Source organism: Phyllosticta citriasiana (assembly GCF_038021145.1).
Source record: "Phyllosticta citriasiana strain CBS 120426 chromosome Unknown IWZ02scaffold_22, whole genome shotgun sequence".
NCBI lineage: Eukaryota > Fungi > Ascomycota > Dothideomycetes > Botryosphaeriales > Phyllostictaceae > Phyllosticta > Phyllosticta citriasiana.
Genome location: NW_027117299.1, coordinates 80,179 through 100,781, shown reverse-complemented (window position 1 = coordinate 100,781; position 20,603 = coordinate 80,179). Strand labels below are relative to the sequence as shown.

General features: G+C 52.6%; 4 protein-coding genes across 4 annotated transcripts; all 4 read right to left on the bottom strand.

The window, feature by feature from the left end:
• Positions 1-230: 230 nt before the first annotated feature.
• On the bottom strand, positions 231-1,438 carry IWZ02DRAFT_156686 (uncharacterized protein). Its single transcript, XM_066762007.1, has one exon. The coding sequence runs from the start codon at positions 1,110-1,112 to the stop codon at positions 300-302; it is 813 nt and encodes a 270-aa protein (XP_066617691.1). The 5' UTR covers positions 1,113-1,438; the 3' UTR covers positions 231-299.
• A 3,181-nt stretch (positions 1,439-4,619) lies between these two features.
• Positions 4,620-6,008, bottom strand: IWZ02DRAFT_156636 (uncharacterized protein). The gene is made up of 2 exons (XM_066762006.1): positions 4,824-6,008; positions 4,620-4,777 (listed from the first exon to the last, which is right to left on the bottom strand). Exon 1 carries the CDS (start codon positions 5,602-5,604, stop codon positions 5,047-5,049), a length of 558 nt encoding a protein of 185 aa, XP_066617690.1. The 5' UTR covers positions 5,605-6,008; the 3' UTR covers positions 4,620-4,777; positions 4,824-5,046.
• A 943-nt stretch (positions 6,009-6,951) lies between these two features.
• On the bottom strand, positions 6,952-8,126 carry IWZ02DRAFT_156633 (uncharacterized protein). The gene has a single exon (XM_066762005.1). The coding sequence runs from the start codon at positions 7,965-7,967 to the stop codon at positions 7,206-7,208; it is 762 nt and encodes a 253-aa protein (XP_066617689.1). The 5' UTR covers positions 7,968-8,126; the 3' UTR covers positions 6,952-7,205.
• Positions 8,127-13,732: 5,606 nt separating this feature from the next.
• Positions 13,733-14,700, bottom strand: IWZ02DRAFT_495152 (uncharacterized protein; the record flags this gene model as incomplete). Its single annotated transcript, XM_066770109.1, has 2 exons — positions 13,733-13,801; positions 14,500-14,700. 2 exons carry the CDS (start codon positions 14,698-14,700, stop codon positions 13,733-13,735), a joined length of 270 nt encoding a protein of 89 aa, XP_066617688.1.
• Between the last annotated feature and the right edge of the window lie 5,903 nt (positions 14,701-20,603).

Genomic DNA, 20,603 nt, shown 5'->3' with positions numbered 1-20,603 from the left:
AAGTGAGTGAATCATCGTGCCATTTCTGGAATTGGCATGAGCTAAGCTCTAGCTTCGGTGCCGTCTTTGCGTTGGAACATGTCTTGAATTTGCATCGGCCTCGCACCTTTTCCCGGGTCGCAACGACGCAAACCCACCTGCATATGCGATGGGCATTTTGATTCAGCGGTAAAGGGCAACTCCTTGGTGGGTCACACAGCCAGGGACGACGAAATTTGAATTTTACAATCAAACGGGACTATCCGCGCGAGTGGTGTATCCTGTTCGTTTGACGGGTGGCGAGCCGCTTGGTGTCTTGGTTACACCGACATCCGAACACGATCTCTGGCTTGTGCCGCCGCTACGCGCATACCAGATTGATTGAAGCAGGCTGCTGAACCCTGCCCGTGCAGCAGTAGCGTCAAAAAAAGGACTGGAAGTTTGGAACCAAGTCCCAGCCCGATGGAAATTGGTCGGTCTGCCGCCCGCTCGCGGATACTCTTGTTCGTCCCACAAAAGCAGTGCAAACACGAAAGCGGCCGACAAGCAGTGCTGACCCACTGCCAGGAATGTCTTCTCCTTTTCGTGTTTCCTTCTTCGTCGTGTTTATACTTCCTGAATTTGGCACTGCTGATGTGTGGTGATTTCCAAGACTGCAATTCGTCACCGGAAGTCCTCACTCCTGTCAAATTTTTTTCAGACTTTTTCAAGAACCACCGAAATGCGCAGTACTTTCCGCCGTGGTCGCAACAAGCCAGGCACGCCTCTTCAAACCGGCTTGACTCGCTCAGGCAAGAAGCGTCGGCTCCGTGAGTACACACATCGCAGTGGAGAAGGTCGAGAACTAAGCAACGCGCTCTCAAGGCTCGCCGACTCCCGTCCCCGAAGAACCTGACAGCGGCATCGACGAACCATGCAACACACCTATCCCCATTCGACAGAGAATTGGCCACGAAACCGCTGGCATTCCGATTCGCGGAGGAAAAGACATTGATCACGACGCCGACAAGGAAGACAATGAAGACATCATCAACTTCAGCGACGAATCTAACATGGACATCCAGTCGGACGAGGCGAATCAGCCGACTGCAGACGAGTCGTCGATGCTTAACGGAGATCACAAGGACGACCATGAAAGCGGAAAGAAGAAGCCACTGTCGTCCTCAAAGCTTGCAGCGTTGTCAGCTGACATGCACAACCATGCCACCTCGCTCATGGAGGCTTGGACGGAGATGGTCGCGCTGGGTTTTGAGCAAGAGGAACAGGATCAATGCTGGCTTGCTCATCGCTCAGTTGATGATCTGGCGAAGAAGGTCGAAAAGAGGGCAAAGTCCCGTTCTGACAAAGAGAGGGGCGTAGAGGGAGATGCTACTAGCGGTGCGAAGATAGACGGAGGCGAGAAGTAGATAGAGACCCAGTAGCGGTGCAGAAGAGATGGAGATTGAGGTAGAGACGGAGAGTGTTCCCCAATTTGACTGAGGGTAGACAGACTGACCGTTTCGCTCCATTTGCTCCGAGATTGGTCAATCACACCATTCCACCAGTCTTGATGCCTGCTGGTTCTTTCTAAAGTGTGGTGTCGTTTCTGTCCCTTGCTAGAGGAAAACACCCCGTCATTGGAGCAACTAGGTTCACTTCGAGCACGCAAACGCGCCGTTGTTGACTTGAAGCCGTTGAGACTTCCTGCCGCTGGCTGCACAAAATCGTCAACGAGGGTCGTGAAAGCCTTCAAACCGGGCCAGGTCACGCGAATCTTCGGTCGCAGGTAGAAAGTGGGCGCTGTAGTCAGCGGATAGTGTAACTCACATTCGGGCTCTCGGCGTCGACAAATCCATCCACCCACGATCTTGGACCGCAAAAGTCGCCGCGGAGAAGCCACATACCGAAACAAAATCGCACCAATGGCGAATGTTTCCGTGGGATGGCGCTCCAAAAGCACTGATGACCATCTTCTTCAAGAGTTCTGACGGACGCTGAAAGCACGTCAACACATCAGCTGACTTAACCACCGTAGTCAAGAAGAAAGATAGCATCGCAGGCCATAAAACTTCATCAATTCACGCCCGCAAGAAAGGGCCTTCCCTCCCGCTGTCGCAGGAGGAGTAGTAACCTTGAAATTCGCAGCCGGTTGCTTCACAAGGTCAAAGAAACCGCGCTTTGATGTGGAATGCCGCCCACTTAAGAGTCGGACAGGAGTGCCGGGACATTAAGAACAATTAGTACGCCGCTTTCACTTCTCATACTTGGTATCGCAACCGCATCGGACCGCATAGACACGCGCGACGCACTTGTTCCACTGTCTTCCTGCTTCATTCCAGTTATGTTTGGATTGAGAAGAAGGAAGAGGCCGGAAGATTAATGGATGCGGTGATTAACGAAGCGCATGCATGGACTGAGCTGGGAACTCGTGCAGGAAACGATCAATTTTGACAAGCAGGCGAGAGTGCTTTCTCATTCGCGCGGGAATATGACCTTGTCCATATGCTCGTGCATAGGAGGGATCCAGACTGTGGCCGATTTACGCGCTGGGCTCTGGCAATTCTGTTGAAAAGGCGGCGGGAGTGCGCCGCCAATTTGTACGTCGTTTAGGAAGGCCGGTCCCAGACTTTGGCCGATTGATGCGCCATGCTCGAAAGACGCTGCTGAAATGGTGGCAAGAGTGATTGCTGCTCGCTCCGATCTCGCGTGGGAAGGCTGTCTCCATACTTTGCCCGATTGACGCGCTGTGCTCAATATATGCTGCTGAAATATGAGCAGGGTGGTTATTTAATCGTGCGGGAAGATTGTGGCGCCGAATTCCGCTTGAGAGAGCCGTCCGTCTCCAGGCATTGGCCGATTGACATGCTGGGCTCCAACAGTAATGCCAAAAAAGCGGCGGGAGTGAACTGGTCTCTTGATTTTGCAGGAAGCCGACGGCGGTGTCTTCTTACTCGAGTCCGGGAGGGATTATGATGATGCCAGATTCCACCCATCCTGCAATGAGTCCGGTTGAAGAGGGAGGAAGTTTGCTTGACCGAGTACCTCGTGTAGTAGGCATGCAAAGATTGCGCCCTGTCGCGTACATTGCTCTCGTGCCCGACAGAACGCGAAAACGAGGCGAGTGTGGGTCCATGGCATTACCGAGAGCGGCAGCGGTGGTCGTGGTGCGTTTCTACACACTCCATGTTCATGATCTTCGTCGCGTGCATCAGCATTTCGCGCACGCGGTCAAAGCACAAACCAGCCCCCACAAATGCGTCGCTCCCTACTGTGTTGCTGCAGCACAACATACTGTTTATCGACGCGTATGTGCTGTTCAAGCGAGAAGTGTTGGTAAAAGCGGCAACCATGTTCAAGGAGGTAGACGGGTTCCACTTCGCGCCGGAGCAGACGGCATCAAACTCTGAGTCAAACGACCCGTTGGCCGTTGCTTCAGCACGTAGACAACGAGGGTGAAAAAAGGACGGGTTTGCGATGGGTCTTAAGGGACCATTGCTGATTGATTGGCAGCATGTAGATTGGCCGTGAACACTTTGCTCCGGCGCGTGTGTAAAGCCTCTCTTCAGCGCATCGAGCATCACGTAACGGTGTTAGCGCCGCATAAACACATGTTAGCCTAGAAGTAATGCAGAGCGCCCCCGTAATTTTCTCCGTCTATCTTCTCACTAGGAAGCTTTGAATAAGGGGACCCCTAGAGACTGTTACCGTACGCCCGACAATGTTACCGGATGCCGGGAAAGGAATTGCGAGAAGTAAGGCCATTCTAGCGACTGTAGCTCTTTATGTACTAGCAGGAGAGGTTAGTGCTAAGATGACGGTTCTGGTAGGTCGTGGAAACGGCCAAAGGGGCAACGAAAAGAGGGTGATAGAGGTACCGAACAGGCGGAGAATGAGACTAATTTGCTCCGTAGTCGCTATGGGCTCCTCGCTACATGCTCCGCTTGTGCCTTAAGGACACTTTCGTGCTGCCGGGCGGTGCAAGCCAAACGCCAACCCGGACATTCTTTTCCGTGATGTTGGAGCGCGTACCGCAAGGCAGTAGAGCTGCGGGTCTCTAAGTAGACCGCCTGTTGTTTATCTTTTCATCTAGCACCATTATGTCCTCTCTCTTTCTATCTTGCTCTTTAATTATGTATACATTGCTCCAGAAATGCCTAGTAGTCTTCGAGGCTTCCGACGAAACCCATTTTGTCCGCCGCGAACGACACTTGACCATGTCGACGCGACTGTTGTTTCACCAACGGCGTTCGCGGATAGCGGCATATGATTGGGAGACAGACGGGCCTAGACTGGCCGAAACAGGCAGACTTGAAGACAAGCGAGACGGTCGGGAGAGCAAGCGGTGGCGGAGAAAGACGAGCGGAATCCCCGGTAGTCGCGGGCGGAAACAGAGGGCGGAAGACCGGGAGTGAAGAATGACGGAATCTCTCGCAGAATCGAAGCAATGTTGAGAAGAGAAGAGTTCGGTAACGAGGGAATCCAATCAAGACTCCAGTCACTTTATCCACCGGCGACGAGTCCCTAACACCGCCGGTCCTTGCCCCGTGTGGACACTACCGCAGAATGGAAATCCGGCAGGAAGAAAGTGCCAGCTTAATGTCCCTGACGGCGCGCTACCGCTTCTGTCGTCGAAGACTGTTCTGCGAGGGAATGAGGACCAGGGTTATATCGAAAAAAATGGAAAACACGAAATCTCGGAAACTGAAAGCGCATGGAAGAAGCCTTCGACTCATTGCTGGTTGCATAGAGACTTCTCAGAAAATCCATCACTCACCGCAAGTCGAGGGCGAAGTGATTGTTTGACGCTCTCCTTCTGCTTCTTTCTTCCGGTTAGCAATCACTTCTACGAGCAGGATACTACTTACCAGATATAAGCGCTTCTCTCACTTTCCTCTTCTTTCACTCCTCCCCCTTCTCGCCAGCGCGAATCAAACACAACCAAAACACACCACCCACATGGCAAACCCAAACCCAACCCCTCCTAACACTCCCACCCCTTCTCTTTCCCACTTGAAACCCACCCTCCCGAGGCTACCCTCAACAGACGCCACCGTCCTCCGCCACGCCCACACCCTGGTCACCATCGCCTTACAACGCCGCCACAACCCCAACCAACGCCACTACCGCACGCTCGACCCACGCCACAACGTCGCGCGCATCATCCCCATCCTCGCGCTTCTCGACCCGGACAATGTGTACAAAAATGACGCAGACGATGCGGTGGTGGCGGCGAGCCCAGAAGGACGCGTTTTGAGAAAACATGCGAAGAGCGCGGCGGTGGTGAGGGGTAAGTTGGAGGGCATTGTGGGGAGGCTTTATGCGGAGGGGTGGCTTGATGGGGTGCTGGTGTCGCAGCGGCGTCTGTTGCCTCCTCAGTTCAATGATGCAGATGTTGCGACGGAGATTGTCGGCGGCGACGATAAGGAAGAGGAAGACGACAACGACAACGACGAGGACTATGATGATGATGGCGGCGAGCAGCCCAATCAAGACGACGGCGCCGCTGCTTGGTGGTGGCGCGACGAAACAGCCGAAAATGAGAGCGCCGCGACTACTCCTGGGAACCACACCCACTCTGACACCTCCCACCCTAATCATCGGAAAAGCAAAAATTCGCCCCCGTTTACTCCCCTGTTGCCTGGTCATTGCCTTGGCTTGCCTGCTAGCCTTTTGCTGCGCACCATCGCGACCATCTGCCCAGTCGGCGTCAGCGCCATGCTATGGTCGGCGCGGGACCATGGCGAGTGCGAGGTTCGCATAGAGGCGCTACATGGTGGTGGTAGCGGCCTGCCAGGACGGAAGGGAAGGGCAAGGATCCAGAAGACGAGCGGTTTGAGAGCAGATGAGAAGTCGAGGCGGGCTGTTGTGACGGGAGAGGGAGGAACCGTAGCCCGTCTGCGTTCGCCGTTGCTCGTTCGCAGTCGCAGTACAAAAATGGCTGTGGGATCACTTTACAGGTGGCTCGGAGGCTGGGGCGCGAGTAATGTAGGGCGAAAAGGCTCGGCTGCGTACGTAGGGAGCGATGAAGCGGGTATTGAATAGCAACGTGTTACTGATCTTCACCAATGGACCGTACCACCGCCACCCATGCTGCCTTTCGTTGCTGCTGGAAAATAATGACATGGACAAATAGAGACGTTGGCTTTGCTGGTGTGGTGCGATGGGCAGAGTTCGGTGTGGTAGACGCAGGACAATCCCATAATGCAATGACAAGGATTAGAATGTGGCTTCAGATCACCCAGAAGGAGAAAAGGGCAACATTCAGAGTACATAGATGGTAAGAACACCAATGAACAAATTGAGCCACGTTCGTCACCACGCTTTTCCAATGGCCAGAACACACAAGGGCGAATCTGACGAAGACCCGATCTTCACGGCAGCGTCCTCTTGAAAGATCAGGATGGTCTCGGACATCGCCAGGAGTTGATGCGGATGCTGATGTGATGGTCTGGCCCGGGAGTTATTGATGCATTCTTGCCGACATATGTCCCGTGTAGTACGGAATAGTAGTCGTCCCGGTGTGACAGGGAGCATTCGGCTTTGCGATTTCGGCTCGGCGCGCCTCAGGTAACTCGAAACAGAGCCAAGTGCTCGATTGAACTGACAGAATGAACAATAAGATTCCAACGCAGCCAAAATGCATCGCCGGCTCGGACATGGCTAACTGGCTCGGCGGCGTGACAAACAAGCTGCGCCACGGTAAGATGTTGGTTTTCGCTAGATTAAGCCAGAGCGCCATTGAGTGGACAAGATATCCGGGGGGTCGAACGAAGGCGTAAGTGCTTAAATTAGTGGAATGAAAAGGGCGATTGACGGCGGGGTAACAGTGTCGGGACAGGCACGCGGGAGACGGCGAATTTCCAGGAGTTAAGGCGATTGATGACCGTCTACTTGGTGCGATATTGAAGTATCCAAAGCTTCCAATGCGCAGGGCGGTCCCGCATTGAGGCGATGCGAGGAGCGAGGTAAAGCGCTGCTTTGGTCATTGCAAAAGCTGGGCCCCTGCAACGCGGGAGATGGTGCTGTACAAGCGCGGGTGTGTTGGCGGTCCTGTGGTGCTGTTCGGGTGGTATTTAAGAGGGTAGGGAGATCTTCAATTCTGCGTATCCCGATGTTTGCAGTAATGCAATGCCTTTGTCTTGAACATCTTGCACACCGGTACGCAATCGTTTCCCCGGGGCTCTCTTGACGTTTGCCGTCGTCTCCGTTGCGCCTTTCTTGCGTCTTATCATGCATTACATAATCCGTCATTGGCCGATTACCGCCGTCTTCAGGCATGGCCGGCGTCTCCTTGTTGATAGAGCTAAGTGGTAGATCGCGCGCAGAACGGGTGCGGCGGAACCGCGGGTGTCTGGAAGGAGGTTCGATAGGAGATGTGATGCGATGCGGGCCGCCAGCAGCACCGCCGTGGTGGAACTTGATCTCTGCCTCGAGCGGCTTGTCCTGGTCGAATGTGTTTGACCGCTTGCGGCAGATTCGGCGCAACGCCTCGTCAGGTCCAAAGAAAGGGATGTTGGGCGGCTGGGTCGAGAAAGATGGCGGCAGCTTGCCCTGTCTTTCTTTGCTGTAGCGGTGGACTGCACTGCGCTCGGTGCCAATGACAAGATCCTCAAGCAACTCCCTCTCATCCGCCAGACTCCTCGTGATGATTTTTCACGCCGCCGACTGGCTGCAGCTTCCGGAGCAGTGAATTGGATTCCGGGCGGGATGTTGATGCAACGAGCTTCAGCAGCTGTTGGTCCCACTTCCATTATTGCGACATAGCGGAACCGAAAGAACCACTGCATTCGTCGCACATTGACCAAAGCGGGCGTGTTTTGTTGATTGTGGTGTCTTCTTGCGTATCGCGTCGACGAGTGCCCGCCCTGGCCCTGGCTTGCCACACAATTCAATCGCGACGCCCGGTGCAGCGACGCTTTGAGAGACGGGAGAAGAGCATACTGCGCTATCCATGGAATGCTCAGCGGACACGGGTCCCGGTTTCTGTCTTGCATAGGGCGAGTACGCATCTTGTGTGCTAGCTCTCTATCTCCTATCGCCAACACCACTTGCGTTAGGTGTCAAGCTCGGCCTGGTTGCTGGTCAAGACCGTTTGCAGAGGTTGATGGCGACGCGAGAGAAATGATCCGATGTGTTCTGAGCGTCTCCTGCTGTTTGAAATCGAAGCAGTGATTCATTTCGGCCTGACTGCCTCCCGTAAAACGGCGCGATGCCCCTGGACCGAATGTGGAGCAACACGCCGTGGTGAGCGGGTCTGCCGCGGCTCCCGCCTCTTCCGCTAGCGCATCGCCGTCCTCTACTCCTGCCACGAGCTCGTTGCGATCAAATCATCGACAAATGAGGCGGTCGTAGCCAGAGTCGAAAGGCCTGCCGGACGGGAGATGTAAGCGCACTTCCGCCTGCGGCGTCAGGTTTCGACGGAGAAATGACAAAGCCAGACTAGAAGGTGAGAGACAAGAACAATGACTGTGAATCAAGAAGATTCGAAGACAAGCACGACATCCATCGTTTTGCCTGCAAAGGCTGGAAAGGGCGACAATGAGGTAAACCAAACACTCATCCTCCAGCCTGTAGTCCGGATCTTTCTCGCCAAAGTCTTGGTACCGGACGAGGTACTGGCCCTTCCCTCTGTAGGTCTTGCCGCCGTCGACGTTGACTAAGGAGCGCTCCACGAGCTTCTTGCCGTTCTTGGGGAAAAGATGCAGCCGGCCTCCAGAGCATGGTGTTGATTCTGGGATGGTGGATTTCAATGTGGTTGGAGCGACGAGTGTGATCCTTTTTGGCATTGAGGATATGTGTCACCATGTTCGCCGCCTTTTGGGATTAGAACGAAGTCTGGCGTTGTGTTGAGGCTGAATATGAGGATTGATGGATGGAGGAAGAAGTGATGCGACTGAGGACAACAGATATCACGTAAACGCGTAAGTCGACATGTGTACATGAACCACTGAACCTACTCAGGACACATCAACAGCGGTTCAGCAGGTAAATCTTTTGTACTTAGAGTTGTCGCTCAACATTGAAACGGGTTCAATCACCCCCATTCTAGCTGCGATTGCGCTGGGTGTGAGATTCGCTGCCGTTGCTGGGGAACCAGTTCGAAGCGCGTTTCGTCGCCAAAGAAACTTCCAAGCCCGTGGCGGCTGCGAAGAACAGGCACTTGGACACTGTGTCGGTCCAAATACCGGCGCCTGATGTGATTGCTCCGGAGCAAATGAGCTTCCTCGCACCAAATGAGCTGACTCGATTCCCCAGTCGTTCTCGGGACGCGTAAAATTCAAGGCGGAGTGGCTTCGGGCGTGGCGCTAGTCGAAATGTTGCTCCAAACCGAGCGCCGACTGTGCTTTTTGCGCTCGCGCTCCGTAGGTAAGAAGCGGAATTGACAAGCAAGGATTTTTATGGGCCTGCGAAACTCCAAGAGCTCGCTCATCCTCGCATTCCACTGGCTCTTCACCAAGATATTCCCAAGAATCTTCTTTCTGCTGCTCGAATTGTACGGCCCGCTCCAAGCATCATGTCGCCTCTGTTGCCCGGACTTCTGCTCGTATTGGACGTCCGTCTCTTCTCAAGCAGACTTTACGCGACTCTTAGCAGGCCACTCCTTGTCCCCACTGTAGTCTCAAGCAACCAATATGACCGGCGAGCCTGTCAGGCCCTCCAAGGCCCTGTAGGCCAAGGTCAAGACGGAGCTGGAGGACACGTGGCGAGGGGAAGAGTATGGAGGTTTGATGTCCAACCAGTCTAAATCATCTCGATTGAAAGATCAGTCGCTGCTGAACTTCGCGGTGTCGAGTCCGACAGAGGCCCCAGTAAAGGCGGCCCCGGGAAAGTCCACGGAGGCAAACGCGCCGGGCCATTTTTCCAGCAACACGATAGCCCATGCCTAGCCACCCGTAGGCAAAGTCTGGGTGGTCAATCAGACTGTCCGTAGCCGTAGTCGTCGAGATGTCGAGGTATTCTGGGGCAGAAGTGCCAACTGTGAGCGGTTTTCCGCCTCTCCTCCATGTCTGCTAGCCGGTCCCGCGCGACGTCCAATCTCAGACTTGGATATCCCGCACCACCCCATTTCCAAGTCACATCGACACAGCATCGAGTCCCGGGTCGCATTGATCCCTGTCTGCACCTCGGCCTGGGAATTGTGGTCCAAAATGTGGTTCTGGGAGGGGCGCAAACGCGGCGGCTTGTTTCAGGGAGGCAATGTTTTCGCCGGTCGTTGGAGCTGTGGACGGGTGAGCCGGGTCAGACACTGTCGCCGGAAGAGCTTGAAGTTGCAGGTGGACTGCCATTGGACGAGTTGAAAGTTGTTTGGAGAGACGGTGGGAGGTGGTCGTGTGGATGGAAAAGACGCTGCAGCGACCGCGCCGGAGCAATCGGGGGGAGTCATATCGGCTGACGTCACTACGTGGGTGGTGAGACGCATCGGACGGTTACGAGATCGCGCGCTCTAGCGCGTCACCGTCCTCTCTGATCCGTGTGCGACGCTGGACACGAACACAACAACGACTTGCCAAAACAACTCAACGCCACGCCACGCCTCGACCTTCCATCCGCTCCCCATCGCTTGCCTGAAATCTCGAATCCCCGGCATTCCACCCGCCCCTGCATGCGCCCGCAGAACGGCACGACTCCGATCGCGACTCAGCCGCCGATACTTCCGAAGCCAGCAGCGAGAGGCCCGTCGTGCGCATCCTGGCCGAGACGAGCGACTGTCATCGCATCCAATGGGAGGATTGGCTTTTGACATGGGAGCCGAAGAACGTTGTCTCAGCGGAAGAACTGATTGACGAATGGAATGCACGCAACGTGAGCCCAGACGCCACCGCCAGGGTGCCCCCAACGCCTGCTGCTGTGCCACCAACTGCATCTTGGGCGAAAGGTCACGGACCTATATTGTTGCTTGGTCGGTAGATGGATACATGGGCGCGAATTGTGCACAAGGCCGATGTGAGCGCCCCGCTCGTCGACAAGTTGAAGGAAGGTCGGTGAACCGGCCATTTCTGAAAGCGACCAGCCATTTATGAGGGCAGGAAGCCATGCTTTCGTACAACAATGTCCTGGCAAGCTCAAGCACGAACGAGGAAAGGCGGCCAAATGGAGGAGCCTTGCAGCCGAGCAGCCCACAACGAGCATACAGGCGACATGCAAGGTACCAAGGAAAACCAGGACATTGAGGAAGAGGACTCGCCGACCCGATGTGACGGCTCAGATCTCCGGCAAAGCCAAACCAGAGGCATCCTGCGGGTCATGGCCAGCCCGTCCGGAACCGCGCGGCAGCAGCTGGGACCGGTTTCGCCAACCTAACAACCATACCAGATTGCAGACCATTAGGCCGAATAAGGTATGTGGGCTTACCATGGAGGTCATCCTTAGGGTCCATGGTGATGGGGGGATAAGTGGGGAAAATCTAACTCTATTCTCAGACCTTCCTGTAAGTAATAACGTTAACCGCGCCGGAGTAAAGCAGTTTACGCCGGGGCAAAGTTATTTACGGCGGAGTAAAGTTGTTAACACTTCGTAGTATCCCTTATATTAAGCTATATAGGCCTCCCTAACTTAAATTATAATACTCCTACGTGTACTCTATACGTCCATCTTACCTCTACGTCCCTAGGTGCTCGACTTAGTAAGACGCGTCCGCTCTATTAATTAATATAGCCGTAATGCCGATAGCGCCCTTTCCTAGAAAAATATTACGTAGGGCTCGCGTATAAGAATCGCCGCGCTTAGTTTACTAGAAAGAAAGATAAAAACTTTATAATTAAAGCTATTCCCTCTATAATAAAGACTAATTAACTAGCTTACGTTATACGACCTCCCTTCCTCTAAACTTTCGCACCTAAATTTTAAAGAAGAAGGCTATCTTTAACGCGGTTAAGAAGTACTATATTAAAACCCTTTATTTCTATATTAGCCTACTAATTAACTTATTTATAATTCGTTAACTTAAAATCTATTAATTATATAGTAGCGCTCCGGTCGATGCTATTAGGAAGTACTACCTTAAAATCTTTACATTCTAGGTTAGCCTACTAGTTAATGCTCCTAAGAAATACTACCTTAATACTCTCTAATTCTATGTTAGCCCCCTCTACTTACTACTTTTAAGGATCGTTACATTTAAAACTTCTAATTATACGTTAGTCCTTTAAAATCCTTAAAATAAACGACTTTAAAGTAAGATCGCCCTATCTATTTCCTATAAAATAGCTACGTTAAAGCCTTTCTATTCTAGGTCGGCTCTCTAAAGTCCTTAAAATAAACGACTTTAAGGCATCTACGTTATTAAGCCTAATTCTCGTAAAGGTGCCCTCTTAAGACCTCTTAATTCTAGTTCGGCCTTCTAAAGAATTAACTAACTTTAAAATACGGGATAGACTAGTAGGTAAGGCTTTAAAGTCCTTATAACATGCGACTTTAAGATTAGGTTCATACTAGCTAGTGTGAAGCCTACTAAAGACACCGCCTAAAAACCTTCTAATTCTAAGTCGGCCCTGCGATGTCCTCGAAACGAATGAATCTAAGCGTTACTTCCAACCTTCTAACTCCAGGTCGGCCCTCTAAAGTTCTCGAAACGTATGACTTCAAGATATAATACATACTGGCCCCGATAAACCCTAGTTTGATGCCCTTAGGGACCGCGAACTTGAATTCTTCATCCAGGTCAGCCCTCTAAAGTCCTCGTAACATACGACTTCAAGATCAGATACACACTGCCCGGTGTGGAGCCTACCGCGCCAGCATCTAGAATTCACGTGCCAGTTTCACATACCATACATTTACAGCCTGCTGAGCCACTTGCTGGGTAGGCGCATCCTGTAAGAGGTCCACTTCAGATTGAGGGCCAGCCTCGCTTTCCCACTACCAGTTGCTAGCAGCGAAGAGGCTTGGGATCACCGAGGCGATGATCGCGGCAGGAGACTGTTCCTTTATCCAAACTCTGTAGACTTTCCATGTACCTTCACCCATCATTCAAAGCCTCTCGAACATAATCTTTCAAATCAAAGATTGCGCAAGATCCAAGCGCAATGCATGAACCGGGAAGGACTTAAGAACAGGCAAATACATGGCCATTGCAACAGCACGATTGACAGCTTTGGCTTGGTTGTGAAGATGCCTTTGAATCTTTCGCTAACAAGTCAGTTCGTCCGCATCATACCCATCCATTCGCAGACCCTCGCTGCCAACTTTCCCGAGCTCTCCGCGTCGCCGCACCCCGAAAATCGTAAAGCCAGGCCCAAAAGAACTTTGCGAGCGCCGAACGGTGCCATGAAGCCTTTTTTCGCTCAACCTGCATGCTGACCTTGCTCTGTCTCCAGAAGTTCTCGCAGCAATGCACGCCACTCTTCATTCAGCATCACCTCTACGGCCAGCACCTTACCTTTTGCGTCGCAGGCCCTTCTGCCTCTTGCCCGGTCTCGACGCGCTGCAGCAGGTCATTTTGATGAAAGCTGAGCCCCGTTGTCCGCGCGAGACTGCTGCAACGCCCTATGCCACTTGTGGAATCCTCCGCTTCCATGCCGTCTGTTTGGATAAACAGCTACCAGTTTAATGGCGGATCAAGCTCGCGTCGCCGACGCCGCATTGAAGGAAGACGGTCGGCAAGGTCATTGCTGCTCCTTTGGTCCAGCCAGCCCGCACGCACGAGGTACGACCTGCCCAACACGCTTTGCAAGACATGGGATCGAAGAGATTTTGAAGGCCTTCGCGAATGGTTTTGCCTGACTCAGTCTCCGTCCAACCCGTGTCCCGTGCATGACGCCTCCTTCGTCCCCGCTTAGCGACTTTCCACAACGCCAAACTCGTCCAGCTTGCATTCCTTGTCCTCGTTGGGTCGTGATGGTGTCTAGACAGTCAGAGCGGTGGCCTCGTCGCGTGCGTGCAGTGGTCGTAAATGATCCGTGCTTTGAGTTCTTCGCATCCTGAAATGGACATGCGTGGGGAGCACGCGGAGATCAGTCGACTCTTCTCTCGAACTGACTGGAATCCCGGCGTCACATCGCAAGCAGCCTCACTTGGATATGCCTTGACCCAGCGCCCGTCGTCCACGGTGACTTTCGGTCTACCAGCCGCCATCAGGCTCCATGTTTGGATGCAATTAGAGTACAGACTCCCAAGCTTCTTGAGACAACAAACGACTGCTTGCAGGGGAACCTTCGACGAAATTGGGGCGTGGAATGGAAGCGAATCTCTTGTGGCGAATGCAGCAAACCAGGATTCCTCTCCATGCGTCGGCCAGACATATATGTGCTAGACGCTGCCGCGGACCATGCTCCGTCACTAGATTTCAAAGAACGACCACTTCATTTGCAGTCTACCATTCAAGACCGCAATGACTTCAGACACCAGTGCGTATACTGCATCATTACTCATAGCTGGATAGACCAAACCTAACAAACGCACAGGTAGAGCAAGACCGTGTCCTCATCTCCCCGCAGAAGCAAGGCCAAAGCGCAAACGCAGCCGCCAAACCCCCCCCAAACGCCAACTTCCTCGACCCACCCTGCCACGCACCAACCACTACCAACCACACTCACCTCTTACATTTCGCTCATCATCAGTCTCATCCACATAGCCGGCACCATCGCCGCAGCCTATGCCCTCTATCACGCCTTCCAAGACGACGTCACGCGGGCAGACCTCCGCGTCCGACGCGACGACCTTGCCAAGATGGTCCAGTGCGGCGAGGACTACTTTGACATGGACTGCGGCAATACCCGCGCCTGCCAGCGCTGGAAAACGCATGTTTGAATTGGGCGCGGTGCATGCAGATGGAGCCGAGAAGGGTGGGCATCGATAGTGCGGAAGCGCTTGGGGTTTCGATTCGTCAGTTTGTTGATGCGCTTGGGTGGAGGACATTGATGTTTTTGGGGGTTGTTGCTGCGTTCAATCTTGCCGTCTTGTTTGGTACGTCTGCGACGTCTGTGGAGCAGCAGGCTCCTCGTCGTCGTCGTCGCCGCTGCGGCTGTCGCTGCTGCGTGACTTAGACGGAGATGACGTGGAGCTCAACCTGAGTTGGAGCGGAGTCTGAGGTGTACGGCGCTGGTATAAGTGGAGGAAGAAGACTAGTGAAAGACAAAAAGTCCGCAAAGACAGCGGAATGGAAGAACAGGAAGGAAAACTGTCTCCAGGCAATGTTATGGTCAACTCAGGTTCCGCAACTCCCTCGCCGCCGGCTGGAACATGGACACTTTTCGCATTTTCTTACAACCGCTTTCTAGAACAACACGTCGTGCGTTTTCTCCACCGCACTCTGTGCCATCATCATCCATTCCCCACATCCACTGACCAACCAATGATCCATCAACACGCCGACTCCGTCGAACCGGCATCTCACGTCTAGCACTGCCGCATCGATGTTTTGACCACGGCTGGTGTGTCTCTCTTCGCCGCTCTCGCGGGCCTACGATGAGAAATGTCGTGTACCAGACTGGCTGCAACCGGCCTGCCGGTGTCGTGTCGCGGCTGTCATTTTGCGATGTTCCGTCCTGATTTGTGGTACCCGACTGGGGCCTCGTTGGGCCTCTTGACTCGCGGCGTGCGTGAAGGGAAGCAGGTGGGCGAGGAACTGATCGGGCGCTCCATTTTCTCTCCACTCGCTGCAACCGTATTCTTCGGCACTGACTTGTTGCATGTCATTCCGTCGGTCGAACGAGTAGGCGCCTTTGATATCAGTGCCACATTTCTTCAAGTGCCGTGCCCGTGAGTACCGGGAGAAGTGATTAAGCACGTAGCTCGGCAGGGCCAATGGACAAGTGGGAGTTCCTTAGCAGACTCACTATCCAGCTAGTCTACAGCTGCTTTTGCACCACTCTGCGTGATTAAAGAACTCTTTCAATGCTACACACCTCATGGATTGAACATTATCCAGGCATTGATGGGGCAATAGATGAGGAGTCGTCCAGCAGAATGTTACAACTCTCAAACGCGCCGGAGCGTCCATTAGTCCTGAGTTTAAGTGCTTATGGAGAGTTCTTCCCGCCGCTCTACAATCATGCAGTGTGGTTAGCCGTCCAGCCGAGGAGTGCGGAAAGCGGGTGGTCTCGGTATTAGGTGGCTTAGTGCTAGCGGAGTAGCGGGAAAGCGGCTAGAACGGCGGGTGATGGTGGTATCTTTATGCTTTTTGTGGCTAGTCGCGCAGAGCCCATCTTTAGAATTCTAATGAATGATGGCAAGCGCAGTTACAGGCCTTATATTCTTGCGAAAATCTTTCGCGGTGTGCGGTAGTTCTTCATCTCGGTGGCCGGTTTGCTCTTATTACCGTTCGGGAACACTTCTTCGAGGGCACGAGAGCGCTGCGGCGGAGAATCGGAGCCAGCACATTAGATGGAATTGATAAACCTCTTTTCTTGCCAGCCGTCATTATTTCTCTTTGATTCTAGTCTCGTCGCACCTTGGCTGATCAACTTCGGCAATTTTCTAAAGTCACCCCACGTCTCGTTCTCCCCGACGGTTGCGAGCTTTCGTAACACTTCATCCACGAGCCCATCTTTGTCAAACGGAGCGACACTCGCGACTCGACCTAGTTAGTGCTCAACTCGTTTCGTTCGATCATGCTGCCGCATTGTAAGTCCAGAAGCTCCGTCCAGAGCTGGCCATCTCGCGCGAGATCCATAAAGCCAGCTTGTCCGAGTCAGCCGCTGGTCGGTCGAGGATCATGACACATTACATTTACATAGCTTCTGGACTGCTGAAGGACTTTAAGTCTCTCCTTTGAACCGGACCCAAAAATTAAGCATCCTATATGCCCCCCGTGAACGTCTGCCGTTGCCCTCAATCCCGCCTAGGCAAGGCGCGCAACATCAAGACAAGGCGAATCTCATAGATGGATACTCAAAGTAAAGGCAGACCTGAGAGCCACAGCGACCATCTCTACAAGTTCAAGTCAAGCTTCTAATTCGTCTGCAACCCACGTGCCTGTGCGGGACCTCGTTCGGCTAGTTGCATAACGACTCCGATAACTCCTGCCTCTCTGGAAGCTGCACTATTCACGCCGAAGCACCTATATGAGGATGCATTTTATCAACGGCAAATTCGGTGGCCTGGCTGTTAAATGGCATTTCTTTAGAACTCTAAATGTTGACCGACGGCAACGCAAGTACCCGCTACGGAATGTCGACGCCGCGAGGGTTGGGTGCGCACGTTTCACGGAGGCGCCGCCATGCCTATGGACCACCGACAAAGAAAAGAAGAAAAGACGTAGAAAGATAAGCAGCAGTTGTAGCCTAGACCGGCGCCGCACGACCAAAACGGGCAATCATGGCGAGGCCACCGAGGACATAAAGACGGTAAAGTAGTTAAGGTCGTTTCCACGCCTCGCTCCATCTCTCATCTACACAGCCCCAGCTATCATCCGAGTTGGTCAATGTGGTCTCATCATCGAAGCATGATCCAGCCATCATCTTCCGACATCTGCGGGACCTTCTTGTGGAGAAATTCCGCAGCGCGTCGGTTCTCGCAACCTGCAGCGCATTTGCGGGGCAAGACGGAGAGTGGGTGAGTTCTGGTCTAGTCCGGGTCCCGGAAGGGTCCGGTCTTTTTCAACTCCTGTCATGTCTTGGCCGCTCAAGATCCCTCTTGTTGACATAGCGGATAAATTTGATGTTCCGGTAGAAACTGCAGCAACTCTTCTCCGCGAGAGGAGGATTTATCCGAAAAGGAAAGGCTGCTCTGGAAGGAAAAGATCCGCCCGCAGGTAGGGGAGGCCGAAGAACTCACTGCTTTGCTCTATAACGAGTCGCGGCGGTGTCCGAAGTCACTTTGGAGGTGCAGCATGAGGGGCACCGGCTTCGCCAGCGATCCGAGTGGCCGGCATGATGAAAGGTGATGGATGCCCACGAAGTGTCTTGCCGCTGCCTTGGAACGAGTCGCGGCGGTGCTTAAAGAAATTTGAAGGGCCGGCGTGAGCAGCATCGGTTTCGCTAGCGACCGTCTTCTGTGCTTCGTCTAACTGGCTACTGACATGATGAGCGCTGCTGGGTAATGTATCTGCAGGAGGGCCTTTCTACAGCCTACTGCTTGCATCTGGAACAAATCGCGGTGCGTGAAGTGTTTGGTCCCTCACTGCTCGGTTAGGTGAAGGTTCTTACTCCCCTGCTGCTTCGCTCCCGAATAGGTCACAGTGCTAGAAGTAGCTGGATGCCTGATTCTTCGCTCTAGAATGAGTTGCGGTGTTAGAAGCGTATTTAGTGCTTAAGCCGCCGCATCCGACATTCTTAGTTAGTTGACCTAAGCTGACCAACATCCTAGAGCTTAATGACGGGAAGTAGCGTTACGGGACCGTAAACTTTCCGTAAAGTGGGGAAATCGCCATATAGAGCTGCTTCGGTGGCGGCTATAATACATGATAACGCTCTAGCTATAGGGTCACTATCGTACGCTGTTAATAAAAGATGTTTCGCCTACTACTCTTACGGTGTTCTTCTATAGACCTAATGCCTAAAAGTGTTCACTAAACTAAGAAATGTAGTTAGTACCTCTTAATATCTACATTATCCTATTATGCTATAACTTAACCTACTAACATGGCTACCATTATGTAGAGTTTAGGTAGTTAGTAATTTAGCGCCTCTAGCTAGCTTTTCTACTTAGTAGACGTAGTATTAATAGTAGAGGGGTCTAGCTATCATCCTTAGCGTCTATTTAGTAGAGTATAGTAACTAAATTCGTTATATTAGTATAGGTTTAGGATAGAAGGGTAGTAGTAGGTTCTTTAGGATAGGTTAAGGTCTAGTAGAGTATCTAGTATTTATAGATGCTAGTAGGTTAGCTATAGGGACGGTAGAGTACTACTATAATTATTAGAGATAATAGATTAATTTCTCCTAAAGAGACTTATAGGGTAAATCTAACTAAATTATAAAGCCCTATTTTAAAGACTCGCTATAAAGCGCGATAGACGTAAATCTTAACCCTAAAATATAGTATCCTAAGACGCCTATTAGCATACTATATTAAAGCTCGAGTATATTATAGTAGGAAGTAATAGCGAACGGTTAGGTAAGTATAGTGATTTAATATTAATTCGTACTTATTTTAGTTTAATTAGGTTATACTTATAGTTATCCACCGGCGGCGTAGTAAATCTAGAGAGGATTAAGCTAGCGTTACGGGATAGGAAGGGCGAGATCGAAAGGTAAAGCTAAGATGATTTAGGTTAGTAGTAGTCTTTATAGTAGGATTAAAGGAAAAAAGGGTACCTAAAAAGTAATCCTCTAGTCTCTTAAGAAGTGCTAGAAGGGTACCTTCCGGTTCTAAAAATTAGGTTGTACTAATGGCTTTCGCTATTACTACTAAGACCATAACAGACTGAGGACAGCAGAGTTTCCTGTGGAGAGCGGCAGTGGAAACGGTCCACCAAGCAGCGAAAGCATGCGAGGTATCAGGCTCAAGCCTGCGTCCCATCCGGCGGTCCGTCTTTTGCCTCGCCGGCAGACTCGGCATCGACTAGCAGACGACAGAGGTTCCGGCGGGAGAGCGGCAGTGGGAACGGTCAACCAAGCAGCAAAGCATGCGAGGTATCGGGTGCAAGCCTGCGTCTCGTCCAGTTCGTCCTGTCTCGCCAGCAGCAGACGTGCCTAGGATGAGCGGCAGTGGGAACGGTCGACCAAGCAGTAAAAGCATGCAAGGTGTCAGGTGCAAGCCTGCGTCTCATCCTGTGACTCATATACTGGAGCGCTGCTAGTGTCGCGTCGTCAATGCTGGTGTCTGGTATCATGGTGGTCGTACATGGTGTTGGTGGTGCGGAGAGGTGGACAAGGGAAGCAGGTGGCCAGCCGGCGATTGGTCGGCCCGAATACCTGCCGCCGGCCAGGCCATCCATCCGGATCTCTTCCTCATCATCATCTACAATTAAAGGAGCAACGGCATGGCCATTCCAACAGATTCGAGCCTCAATCCTGACTTGGTGATGTCCTCAAAGGTCAATCACAGTCTATCGTCATCCTCGCACACCCTCTCGACTGTTTAGGCCCATTCGCTGACAGCCGGCGGCGCCTAACAAAACTCAGCACCATACCGAGGCGCAATGCAGCACTGTGCTCTATAGTCTTCCCATGACACAAGCCATGCCTCCTGCAAAATTCCACTCCACGCGCTGTACCATCGAGCATCTTTCCTCGGTCGAGTTCGACCTGCACCGATTCGCAATCGGGCCACAATTGCAAGCAGTTCTAACCCGGAAAACTCCAATTTGGGGACGAGAGTACTGCGATGCGCGGAAGCAAGGTGTGGAAGATGGGTTCGTGGATAATTAAGCCGAGGGATCCAATTCACAAGTCCTGGTGCGCGTGGTTTGCGAGCCGGGACGCCGAGAGGGAAACCGAACAGAGGAATCAGATTTTGTCTTCGTCTCCTTTTTCTTGTAGTAGTGTCAAGTCTCCAGGTACAACTCTTCCCACGAAGTCGCTCTACGGCTGCGAGCGACGCCAGCCAACTCCAGCTTGGCCCCTCGGTTCGCTAGACGATCGATTCCAAAGCCCCCAGACGTACGACATGCTGTTGATGCAGCTTCGGCGAGACAATAAGATCAGCAAGCCCTGCTTTCATTCTTAGGCACCTCGCATGTAGCAAGTCACTCAGGTCATCCAATACAAGCCATCATCAACGTACACGGTCGGTCCAACTTGCTGAGACTTGACGAGAGCACC